Here is a 13,026-nt window from a genome sequence, read left to right as displayed (position 1 = left end):
GTTCGCAAACAAGGAGGGCGGCTCGACCTGGAGTGTCGCGAGGCCGCATATAGTCAGTGGGGGTATAGGGCCGCCAAATTTAAATGTTAAGCTCTGGAGGTTGCATTGGAAGTCCAACCCCAGGAGAGTGGGAGCGCAGAGATGGGGGAGGACATACAGCCGGTAATTTTTGAACTCTCTCCCCTGCACCGTTAGGTTTGCGATCTCGTGCCCGTTCACCAGCACCTTTGTCGTTGTCGTCTGGAGCGTCCGGGGTCGCGACTGGTCGAGGGTCACCGACGCCAAACGTGGTTGGTGCATCAGATCGTTGTCTTCAGGCAGTGTGGAGCCGTCCACGCTGGGGTCCTTGCCTGTCAGCCAAGATGGCGGCGTCCATGGATCGCACGCTGCCGGGAGTGGACAAAATGGCTGCTCCCATGGGTCGCACGCGGCCGGGGGTGGACAAAATGGCCGCTCCCATGGATCGCACGCAGCCCGTGGGTAGGAAGATGGCGGCGCCCGTCCCCCCCTTGTGGTGTCCGGGGTTCAGAATGGCGGCGCCCATTGGCCGCCCGTGGGTCGCTGGTGGGGGGTTGAGCCCGTGGTCCCGTTTGTTCCCCGGAGATAGGGGCGACCCCACGGGACTGGCACACCGCTGCATAGTGCCCCCTTTTGCCACAGCTTTTACAGGTGGCCGAGCGGGCCGGGCAGCGCTGGCGGGGGTGTTTCGGCTGCCCGCAAAAGTAGCAGCGGGGCCCCCCCGGGGTGGTCTGGGATTCTGGCCGCGCACGCTTGCGGAGGGGTGGGGGGTGCCGGGGGGGGTCGGTCGCGGTGGGGGTCCACAGAGCCCAAGGGGCTGTAGTGCGGCCGGGGGCATAGGCGCGGGCGTTTTGGGAGGCCACGTCGAGGGAGGCTGCAAGGGCCCGTGCCTCTGTGAGTCCGAGAGAGTCTTTCTCTAAAAGTCTCTGGCGAATTTGCGACGATGCCAAACCTGTTACGTAAGCGTCTCTGATCCGGAGGTCCGTATGTCCATTCGCCGTCACTGCTGGGCAGTCGCAGTTTCTTCCCAGGATCGTCAGCGCATTGAAGAATTCGTCCAGCGATTCCCCGGGGATTTGTCGTCTCGTCGCGAGCTGGTAGCGTGCGTAGACCTGGTTGACGGGCCTAATGTCGATCTCCTTCAGCAAGTTGATCGCCGCTGGGAATTCTTCCGCGTCCTCGATGAGTGCGTAGATTTCGGGACTCACTCTGGAATGCAGGACCTGCATCTTCTGGTCTGCCGGGGGCTGTTCGGAGGTATCCCTCAAAGCACGCCAGCCAGTGTTTAAACGCCGATGTTGCGTTAGCTGCTTGGGGGCCGATTCGCAGGCACTCCGGGGCGATCCGGAGCTCCATATTCCTTTTTAAGTCTGCTCAATAAATTGTAGCACCATCGATCACACACGAGGCGAGACGTAGAGAACTTCAATCGAGGCTTTATTGAGCAGACTTGTTCCCCAGCAGCTCAGTCACAGAATGCAGCTGCGGGGAGTAAACCGGGTTCTTATACCCCGCCTATCTGGGTGGAGCCCAGTAGGCGGCAGATCCAATCGGGACCCAGCATCTGTCCTCCAATAGCTCCTCGGCATTCATGGTGTACCGTATTACCCCTAATACATACCACCACAACTGCAAACACTGAAAGAGTTTGAAACCGTTTCGGGCTACAAACTTAACCTGGGCAAAAGAGAGGCATTCCCAGTGAACCCAAACGGGGGAGGGAGAGAGCTGTAGGGGCTCCTGTTCAAAACAGCCCAGAACAGATTCCGCTACTTGGGGATCCAGATAGCCAGAGACTGGACACAGATCCACAAGTGGAACCTGACCAGCCTGGTGGAGGAAGTAAGAAGAGACCTTCAAAGGTGGGGCTCACTCCCACTCTCTCTGGCGGGGAGTGCAGACAATCAAAATGAACGTAATGCCAAGGTTCCTCTTCCTGTTTAGATCCATTCCGATCTTCATCCCCAAGGCCTTTTTCCAAAATGTAGACAGTCTAATCATGGCATTTGTGTGTGTGTGTGGGGGGGGGGTAAGAACCCGAGAATTCCCAAACAGACACTGCAAAGAAGGAAAATCAAAGGGGGCTTGGCCTTACCGAACCTACAATTCTACCACTGGGCAGCAAAGGCAGAAAGAGTGAGGGGATGGGTACAAGAACCCGACACAGATTGGGTACAAATGGAGGAGGTATCCTGTAAAGGAACAACCTTCCAGGCCCTGCCACAGCAGCACTCCCATCCTCCTCAACAAGATACACAACGAGGCCAGTGGTAGCGGCCACGCTGAGAACGCGAACCCAGTTGAGACAGCACTTCAGGATAACCAAAATATCCCTTATGGCCCCCATCTGTGGCAATCACAGATTCCTCCCAGCCATGCTGGATACCACCTTCAAAAGTTGGAGGCAGGACGGGGGCATATTGACGGTCGGGGACTTCTACGTAGGGCACAGACTGGTGACATTAGACAAACTGACGAGGAAGTGGAGGCTAACAAAAGGACAGGAAATGAGACACCTCCAAATAAAACTCTTCCTCAGCAAAGAGACAGTGAGGTACCCCAGGGCCCCAGAAACCACACTACTAGAGGACCTGATAGGCACAAGCAGCGAGAAGGGGGGGCTATGTGGGAAAATATACGGACAGCTACTGGACAGAACCCAGACTCCACTGGACGAGACCAGACAAAAATGGGAGGACGAACTGGGAACAGAGGTAGGGTGGAGACTCTGGAGCGAAGTACTGAGCAGGGAAATCTCCACCTCCTCCTGCACAAGGCTAAGCCTAATGCAGCTCAAAGTGATGCACAGAGCACACCTGACCAGAACCCGAATGAGCAGGTTCTTCCCGGAGGTGGAGGACAAATGTAAGCGGTGCCAGAGGGGCCCGGCCAACCACACCCACATGTTTTGGGCTTGCCCCAAGCTTGCTGGGTTCTGGACAGCCTTCTCCGAGGCAATGTCCAAGGTTGTGGGGGTGAGGGTGAAGCCATGCCCAATAGTGGCAATCTTTGGGGTATCGAAGCAACCAGAGTTACACATGGGGAAGGGGGCCAACGCCTTCGCTTTCGCTTCCCTAATCGCACGCCGGAGAATCCTGCTCGGCTGGCGATCGGCAGCACCACCCAAAGCTGCAGACTGGCTCGCTGACCTCTCGGAATTTCTCCACCTGGAGAAGATTAAGTACGCCACCCGAGGGTCAGAGGAAGGCTTCCTGGATACTTGGGGGCAGTTTGTCGGCTGTTCCAAAACCTGTTCGAGGCCAGCAACGAGGAGTAACCTAATAAGAATTTTTTTTTAAAACACCAAGACAGATGAGGTACCAAAAGCCTGCGCAGCCAAGGGGGGGGGGGACAACGGGAAGGGGGAGGAACCATAGACCAATCCAGAGGGTAATGAAATGTACGGAGGGTCAGTTAAACGAAGGACAAACTAAACCTCTCTATATAATGAAGGAAATTAGCGCGGGCGAGAAAAATGTGTTGAGTATATATACAACTGTTTATAAATATGGGAAATGCCAATAAAAAGATTTTTTAAAAAAGTTTGTGAGCTGGACAACTGCAGTCACTTACGATGATCTGCACGTCGGCATCTGGTACTCTGGAACCTCGGAACCCAGCATCGTAAGAGAGTGTGTATCGAAGGAGTCCACCGTAGGAAGTCACCTGTGCAAAAGAACAAAGAAATACTGACAGGAATGCTTCACACTGATGCAAAACGTTGATTAACACCACTCCTTAACCAGGAGTACAGACAGAACCACCAGTACCACCTTGAATTTAACGGTCAGACACCATGACAGAGTGTAGATACCTACAGAAATAAAAACGATCGATTTTATAAACTGCTGAAATACTGTAGGAGGTAAAACATTTGTCAAAATTAACACTTTATTCACAACATTTAAAAAAGTATTAAATTATAAAGTCCCAGTACTTTGGTTGAAGGTGCCATTATTCATAGATCCCCTGTGATGCTACTCGCAATGAGTCCAGGATGTAGGAGCGCAGTGGAGCAACCAAGCACAGATTAGAAGAGGGCTAGGTGTGGGAAGGAGGAGGAGTTGGAACAAGACAGGAATCCCACAGATGGTGGAGCTGGATGAGTTTCATTTATCCGTTAACTAGCAGTTGTTGTCATTGTGAGAGCAGACCTGCCTGGGTGCTGGGAAAGATACATTCCAGGACAGAGGCTGTTGAGCTGGAAGAAGGATGGATCAAGGTTAGTTAGTGGATAGTTGTTTTGATGTCCTGACATTGCAAATCAATATAACTAAATGCAAACTTATCATTCTGGAACTCCCCACTTTTAATCTTCTACAATTGAATGATAATGTTTGTGTGTCATTCCATTCATCACCAACTGGTCACCTTACATCAGATGGTTAGGCCAGTAATCCTCTTCTATGTCAGGCAACACAACGTGATTCTCCGTTGTGAGTCCGCCCCGCTACCGCTGCTAGCGAGGACGGAGAATTTGGCACCCAGCCAAATCGTCTGTTCCCTAAAGCGGGACTGGAGAATCCCGCTGCAGTGAACAGACGAAGAATCCAGCCCAGAGGCTTTCAACACTTTCTCGCCGAACCATAAGAGCATAGATCAAACCAGTGAATCTTTCTTCAATAATACATGCAAAGGCATTGTCATATTAAGAAACACACACATAAATTGGATTTATTATCCAAACTACAATTGTGCAAAGATTTGGTTTCTAATTCAGTACTGGAAATACAGGTTACCTTGTTCCCCAGGTACTGGTGAGATAGCTGCCAATAGTAATTGCTTTCAGGTAGGAGGCTGAAGCCCTTGTAAAGCAGAGAATACTAGGATAGGAAAAAGAAGCAGTCACGGGATGAACAGAGAAAGTATACAGACAGAAGAAGTCAAAGGCACATTCAAGGACATCCCTTCCTCAGGAGTGTCTCAGGAAGCAGACACCCCTTGCACCCCCGTCCCTCAATTCTCTGCTGATAAAATACAAACAGGTTTGCTTTTACTACAGAATTTTGTGGAATGATTAGAATGCGCTGGGCCTTTGTAAAGGTACCAAATCCTAACAGTATGTCAGAAGTACTGTACTCTGAGCAAAATCCACATGACTGAGCAAAATGAACTAAGCAGAAGCCAATTCAAAGGCGAGAAATGCAGTTTCGATGAAAGATCATGCATCTGAAATACTGACATTTCCCACCCCCACCAACTCCACAATGCTGCTTGACCGGTTTATTATTGCTGACATTTTCTGTTTTTGTTACAAAATTAACATACCGTTTTACACCTTTTGTTTAGTGTGGTGAATGTCAGACATGCACAGGAACCCAGCGACACGCTCGAGGCTCTCCATGTCTAACTAGAGAGAGGTTTTTCTGTGCCTGATATACAAAAGACCAGCTCACCTAGAGAGCCAAGGTGCAGGTTAGCTATATCTAAGACAGAAGGAACAGCAAGTTGGGAGTGCTGGAACTTTAGTCAGCCTCAAGCCCACAATTTCTCCCCTCAAAGCATTGGAAAATTTCCTATTGTTTCTTTTCCAGTTGTTCATTCGGGTTTTAGATGCTTTGAAGATCAGACATTGTGAAGGAAGAACCCATTATTGCATCATGACACCTATATGATGTTACAATGGATGCAGTTTAGCTCAGTTGCCTGGATGGCTGGTTTGCAATGCGGAGCGACACCAACAGCCGGGTTCAATTCCTGTTCCAGCTGAGGTTATCCATGAAGGCCTCACCTTCTTAACCTTGCCCCTGGTCTGAGGTGTGGTGACCCTCAGATTAAATCACCACCAGCCAGCTCTCCCACTCAAAGGGGTGGGCAACCTAAGATCCTCGGGGACTATGGCAACTTTCATTTCAAGATGTTACAAATTAAGTCTTTAAGAGTTCAGGGTATAGACAGTCTGTTTCATAAATATAAAGTCAGCTGCCATCATGTTTCTTATGCGGGTATCAGTGGGTAGAAGACATTTTTCTGCCTGGTCTAAAACGTCTACTTCCTCTGAATGGAGACCATCCCTCAGTTCATGGGTGGGGAAAGGTCACTTGGAAAAATGCTTAATTTTACTTTTTTGATTACTCCTCCATTTCAAAAAGCTTTTCATCAATCTGCAACTTCACAGCCTTCTGAAATCCAGCTACTTATTTGAAAGTACAGTAAATATTAACCAAAGGGAGGAACATTCCTGCCACTTGGAAATTGGAAGGTACGGACAATCTATAATAAAGTTGATAATAGAACATAGGAAATAGGAGGAGTAGGCTATTTGACTCTGCCATTCAATAAGATTGTGGTGGTCTTCTACTTCAGCACCATTTTCCTGCACCATTTCTAAATCTCTTTATATCTTCATGATGCAGAAATCTAGAAACAGAATTCCCCATCACTTTCCACATCAGAGATTGGAACTTCTGGCCAGGATTTTCCATTGGCGGAATCCTAATGCAAATCTGGCAAACTTGCCAGGGGCAAGCTCGTTCTTTTAAGTTTGGCAGGTTTCCAACAGAATTCTCACTTGCGGTGGGGAGCTCACTAAAAAGGGGAGGCGTGATGCTGGGCACAGATGTCGCAGGCCTCATTGGCTGGTGGGGCTCCGGGATAGGAAGTCAATTTGTTTTTGTGAAGTATTTTATTTAGAAACAGAGAGCGGGAAACCCTGTTACATTTCCTGGCTCTGTTTGACTTCCTTGCTAAAAAGCAAACTCTCTGTAACCGAAACCATCGTCCATTGATGCATTCCTTCAGGGGACTAACAATCTGCTCTCCTGCCAGCCAAGCCAACTCTGGATTCCAATTACACCGACATGCCGAACATTCAGCATGGTTATGGCAACGAGTGGAAAAGGTGATGCCTGGCATTACTCCGCCACAGAGTGGCCACATCCATTTGAAAGATGCTCATCACATTATGGCAGACCCACCCAAAAGTTGATGTTACATCCAATGGGTAGTCCTGGAAGAGACATTGGACCCGTGGAACATCTCTTATTCACAGAACTTTTAAGAGATGAGGAATGTGTCTCAAGTCCCCTCTCAAGAGTGTTGTCCGAACACGATGGGTGGGATTTTCTGGTCCTGCCAAAGGCGTCGCCCCGCAGTGGGTTCACTGGCAGCTGGACGGGCAAGCCACACAAAATGCAGTAGACTTTAGCGTGACCGGAAGATCCCATTGGCAGCCGATGGTCAGCTACCTCCACTGCCGGAATGGAGGGGGTGGGGGTGCAAAATCCCTTCCGGTGACTAATAAGATTCCCCTTTTAATAATTTACCAATGACACTCAGTATCAGGACACTCAAATCCAAACGTGCACTTCTGAACCAATCACAATAAAACCATACATACGCAGTTTTAGTTCTAACTAAAACTCAACACAAATAAAACATTGATAACTGTACCCAGCAGGCCGTTTATAACCATGTTAAAATCTCATGCAGAATGATCTACATTTTGTAATCTCAGCTATTTTCTACATTTTCTGAACACAAACATGCTGCTTTGATGCTTTTTTAAAGTTATCTTCAACCAGTTGGCATGGTGAATAACGACAACATTTGCAAACACAGGCAATCTGATGAGCTTCTCGGCAGACTGGGGCCTTTGTGCAAAGTCTTGAACTTGTAGTCAAACAGGCAGCTTTGTGAAGCCATTCACATCTTAGACATGCATGGAGATACTAGAACATTCCATGCATAACTTGACTCTGGCTACCTTTTCGAAGCCTCCAGGCCTTGGGCCTGATACGGGGGATGAAATTAGGTTTGTTGATTCCTGAGCTTGCAATGAGGGAGTCTGAGGAATGGTCCTCATCTGTATTTGTATGCAGAGAAAATCAACACTGAATTTCATCAATTTATAATGGCGTCGGTTTCAAAAATACTGCAAGCTCTCACATTTTAAAAAAATGGAGAATAACACTACTGACATTTTATCTTCAACTTTCTCCCCTATCATGTCTCGGCTGGGAGTATGCTTATACCAGCTTTCCCAGTGAGTGTGCTGGCCCAACTATTCACACAAGTTCAGATGGAAACCTAATCCTTTCACAATTGCACATTTTCCAGTCGGGGGAGAAAACGACAGAGCCACTTACTCCTCCCCAGGTAGACCTTAGTCTGACTGATGGGAGCAAATATTCAAAATTCTAAGCGGTTAAACCCTGAGCCTCTGTGTCCTACAGCACACTGCACACACACATACTCTGTAACATTTAAAAGAACAAAAATTCCAACTAAGGGGCAATTTAGCGTGGCCAATCCACCTAACCTGCACATCTTTGGGTTGTGGGGCTGAGACCCAAGCAGACACGAGAATGTGCAAACTCTGCACGCCCAGGTCCGGGATCGAACCCGGGTCCTCGGTGCCGTGAGGCAGCAGTGCTAACCACTGCGCTACCTTGCCGTCCTCATATCAGGCAACATGATTAACATTCTCCACTCCCAAGGCTAATTACAGCATTTCAATTCAAAGTTTCAAGTCATCAAGCTTTTGCAAAATCAGACCTCTACCCTCGGTCAGTCTCAACAGTGGTGAGCCACTGATAATTATGCTATTGCCATTTGCAGCTCATCTACATCCACCTCTTATGTCTTTACTTTCCCCATTACCATCCCTTTTTGCCTTGCTGTATTATCCCTTCTGCCGTTTAATCTCTCGTTCCTCCCATCCTATCACAGACCTTCCATTTTGTCCTTTCCACATTTTCCCCTTTTGCTGCTGCTGTACCTCACAGAGTATCACAACTGTTACAGCGCAGGAGGTCATTCGGTCCACTGTATCTGTACCAGCTCATCCAATTAGCAACTCACTTAGTGCTATTCTCCCGTTTCCGCCCAGTCATCCTGCCCATTCTTCCTTTTCAGGTGCCAGTTCAATTTCCTTTTGAATGCCTCGATAGAATCTATCTGCGTCACACTCTCAGGGGGTGCGGTGCAGTCCGGTCCTTAATCACTCACTGTTTAAAATCTCTTATGTTTCCATTTCTGACAAAAGGTCACCAATTTGAAACGTTGACTGTATTTCTCCACAACATGACTGACCTGCTGAGTGCCTTCAGCATTTTTTGTTTCTATTCCAGTTTACACCGACTCACTTTCCCCCTCGGTCGAAGCACCTTAAATCCACTTCTTTCTTCTACTGGTGACCTCCGAGGTTGAGGAATTGACACAATGTCATATCCTACTACTGCAGAGCACCACATGATCTATCAACATACTTTGCCAACTGACAACTTAAAATCCAATTTTAGTGTCCAGCAAGCTAAGGTCACAGTTAACTGGAACCATTCACCATCTGTAACAGTCGTCAATTGAACGCTCGACATTCCTGATGAAGATAGCTGGCAAACAGGGATTCCCTTATCCACAGCTTGTAATGACATACTTTGGCATTTTACTAAATGGAAAACTATGCCTTGACTTTTTGCTAATCCTAAGCCTACAGGTGCAAGTGGATGATTCTATTTGCCACTGAAGCAAGATTTCCGTACCTGTTTGTAGTAGCCGGGAGGGGAATGTAGAGATGAGGGGAGAGGAGAACGGGGATTAGCAGATCTTGAAGAGAAAGATGAGCGTGCGGAATGAGATGACATATTGCGAGAGGAAGAGGGAGCGGGTGGTCCAGCAGGCCTTGTTGCGGCCAGTCGAGATAGCGGATGGGATGCATTGGACAGATTCCTGCCAACGGGTGGGGTGCGAATAGGTGGTTTGTGCTCAGCGGTAAAGCCAGTTATAATTGCCCATATCTCATCATCTATTCGCTTCTGCTCTTCCAAATCTGGCACAGACTACAAGGAAGTAGGAACAAGTCATCCATCAAGAGTACTTGCATCAAAAAAAAACACCACTGCAATCCAGTTACACGCGCCCCACTTACTAAATAATAAAAACGCATGAAAACACAGTACAGGCAAGGACAGTTGCTTTTTTTTCTTTATTCTTTCATGGCATGTAAGCATTGCTGTGAATGTCGGCATTTGTTACCCATTGTAACCCTGTAACCCAGTGGCTTGTTAGTCCATTTCAGGGCGCAGTTAAGAGTCAACCACATTGCTGTGAGTCTGGGGTCAGATCCAGGCCAGACCACTGAAGGACAGTAGATTTCCTTCCCGAAAGGACATTGTGCACTTTCCTTTCAAAATTGTTCAGTAAACTTTCTCCCTCTTTTGAACGGCCATGCAGTGTCCAAATCCATGCAAATCAACAACAGTATCCCAATTTTCACTGCTGTCCTTTGAAGGATGACCATCGGGTGTAAAATCACAGTGTTAAGACCAAAATACCATTCCAAAAACAAACACCAAAACATGCTGTAAGAACAATTAAGTGGGTTGCCAGTTTGCTAATCCACCCTTTCCCTTGGTTCACTTTGAGATCCAATCATGACGGATCAACGTGATGCTATGGGTCCAATTATGTTCTGACTTGATCTGTATTTGAACAAGGCCTGGAGCATGACTGCAGATGATGACCATTCACAGGCAACACAGCCAACTGCCAGGGGTGAGGGAGAGCAGTCACGTGGAGAGCCTGGGATTGTCAGTCTTGGAGCAGAAGAGGTCATGGGAGGAACGAACAGAGATGTTCAAGCAGACAAGGAGGAACTATTTCCACTGGCAGAAGAGGCCAGTACCCAGTGGATTTAAGTAATCAACAAAAAAACCACAGGAAAGATTAGGAGAATATTTTTTAACAAAGTCAGTAATGCTGATCTGGAACGTATAGCCCAAAGTAATTCCCGTGCGTCATTCACAGCACACATGCAAAGTCAGCAAAGATAATTGGAATAATAGACTGTATACTGTTTTATTACTTTTACCGAACTTATTTGCAGTGATGATGTGGAGATGCTGGCGTTGTACTGGGCGGAGCACAGTAAGAAGTCTTACAACATTAGGTTAAAGTCCAACAGGTTTGTTTCAAATTACTGGCTTTCAGAGCACTGCTCCTTCCTCAGGTGAATGAAGAGGGAGGTTCCAGAAACATATATACAGACAAAGTCAAAGATGCAAGACGATACTTTGAATGCGAGCATTTGCAGGTAATTAAGTCTTTACAGATCCAGAGAGAGGGTTACCCAGGTTAAATAGGTGTGAACTGTCTCGAAGATTGTACCGAAGATCTTGGGTAAGCGTTCTCCAAGGCAGCCTTCAGGACATGCGACAACGCAGAATCGCCGAGCAGAAACTTATAGCCAAGTTCAGCACACGAGTGAAGCCTCAACCGGGACCTTGGATTCATGTCGCAGTACCTTCACCCCCCACCATCTGGCCTGGGCTTGCAAAATCCTACCAACTGTCCTGGCTTGAGACAATTCACACCTCTTTAACCTGGGGTTACCCCTCTCTCTGGATCTGTAAAGATTTAATTACCTGCAAATGCTCGCATTCAAAGTATCATCTTGCATCTTTGACTCTGTCTACATATATGTTTCTGGAACCTACCTCTTTATTCATCTAAGGAGCAGTGCTCCAAAAGCTAATGATTTGAAACAAACCTGTTGGACTTTAACCTGGTGTTGTAAGACTTCTTATTTGCAGTGGGGAAGGAGAAATAAAAGAATTATGAAAATGCAGTCTTTAAAATAGCTGAAATAACCTTGCGAACTAGGTCAATGGACTGGTTAAATCTACTCTATCTGTAGTTCGTACTATCCGTAGTCACCAAGAGTCATGCTGAACACTATTCATGCAGTTTCATTGCTACCTTTGAGGATCGCTTGACCCTCGGAAATGATGAAGAGGAGCCTAAGAGTTCCCAGATGGCTGCATCCTTCCTCAGCTGGTCCTCAGTCAAAGACGGGTCTTTCTAATGAATGTAATTTTGCACGTTAGTTAGAACATACAAACTCTTCCTCCTGCTCAGCAAGGTGCTCCAGCTAACCTAACATCAGCACAAACAAGAAACGACCATGTAAGCAAACGCTGGCAGGTTCTGAAAATACGGTTTGGTTATATTGCTGTGGTTGGCCAAGGTGAGTACATCAAATCATTGCAGGTCAAAAATACAGCGGCTTTGATTTAACATGGAACATCGTCCGTCAAACAATATCAACGCATGCTGAATGTTAATAGAAATATTTAAAAAACTGCTTTCATACGTGCCAATGAAGATGCCAACATCTTTCTAACCAAAAATTACTGACCGCTTGGAACTATTCCAGATGCACAGTGGATGCTAATTTCCATTTATTATACAAAATGGCTTAATCTTCCCACCTCCCGTGTGCCCCCCCCCCCCCCCCCCCCTCCGGAGTGCATTGTTCAAACACAGGAAGAGGTCAGCCCCTCAAGATTGTTTCAACACTCAATTAAATTATGGTTGATCTGCACCTTCAACCTATTTAACAGGCTTTGCTGCAAATCCCTCAATATTCTCACGCCAACAAAAAAAATCTATCACACTCAGTGCTCATAATCTCAACTGACTCAGAACAAAGAAAAGTACAGCACAGGAACAGGCCCTTCGGCCCTCCAAGCCCGTGCCGGCCATGCTGCCCGACTACTACAATCTTCTACACTTCCTGGGTCCGTATCCCTCTATTCCCATCCTATTCATGTACTTGTCAAGATGCCTCTTAAATGTCACTATCGTCCCTGCTTCCACCACCTCCTCCAGCAGCGAGTTCCAGGTACCCAGTACCCTCTGTGTAAAAAATCTTGCCTCGTACATCTACTCTAAACCTTGCCCCTCGCACCTTAAACCTATGCCCCCTGGTAATTGACCCCTCTCCCCTGGGGAAAAGCCTCTGACTATCCAACAGCATCTAGGCCTTTAAGAGGGAGTGAGTTCCATGTTTTATGCCAGTATGGTCAGATTTGTGGCAATCTCCTCTTAAATTCAGTTATAAAGAAACATGACCCATGTGACAGACTAGCTGACATTGTGAAGCCCATGCATTTTGTTAATTTAGCAGATGAAGATTTTCTAGTCTGCATGTATATAATGGGTGGGATTCTCTCAAGCCACGCTGGCACGAAGAATTGGCGGGCCGGGCGCGAATTGCCCGACGCCGGT

The 13,026-nt window shown here is 47.5% G+C and overlaps 1 protein-coding gene across 7 annotated transcripts in view; it reads right to left on the bottom strand.

The window, feature by feature from the left end:
• Positions 1-13,026, bottom strand: part of hspg2 (heparan sulfate proteoglycan 2) — a 644,821-nt gene that overhangs the window by 268,064 nt on the left and 363,731 nt on the right. For all 7 annotated transcript variants that reach the window (XM_072478556.1, XM_072478557.1, XM_072478558.1 and 4 more), the window contains one exon: positions 3,592-3,684. In XM_072478556.1, coding sequence (XP_072334657.1) covers positions 3,592-3,684 — 93 coding nt within the window. The remainder of the gene's footprint in view (positions 1-3,591; positions 3,685-13,026) is intronic.

This window comes from Scyliorhinus torazame, chromosome 16, assembly GCF_047496885.1.
Source record: "Scyliorhinus torazame isolate Kashiwa2021f chromosome 16, sScyTor2.1, whole genome shotgun sequence".
In the NCBI taxonomy this organism is placed as follows: Eukaryota; Metazoa; Chordata; class Chondrichthyes; order Carcharhiniformes; family Scyliorhinidae; genus Scyliorhinus; species Scyliorhinus torazame.
Note: the sequence above shows the minus strand (reverse complement) of the source record. Positions and strands in the feature narration are given on the sequence as shown.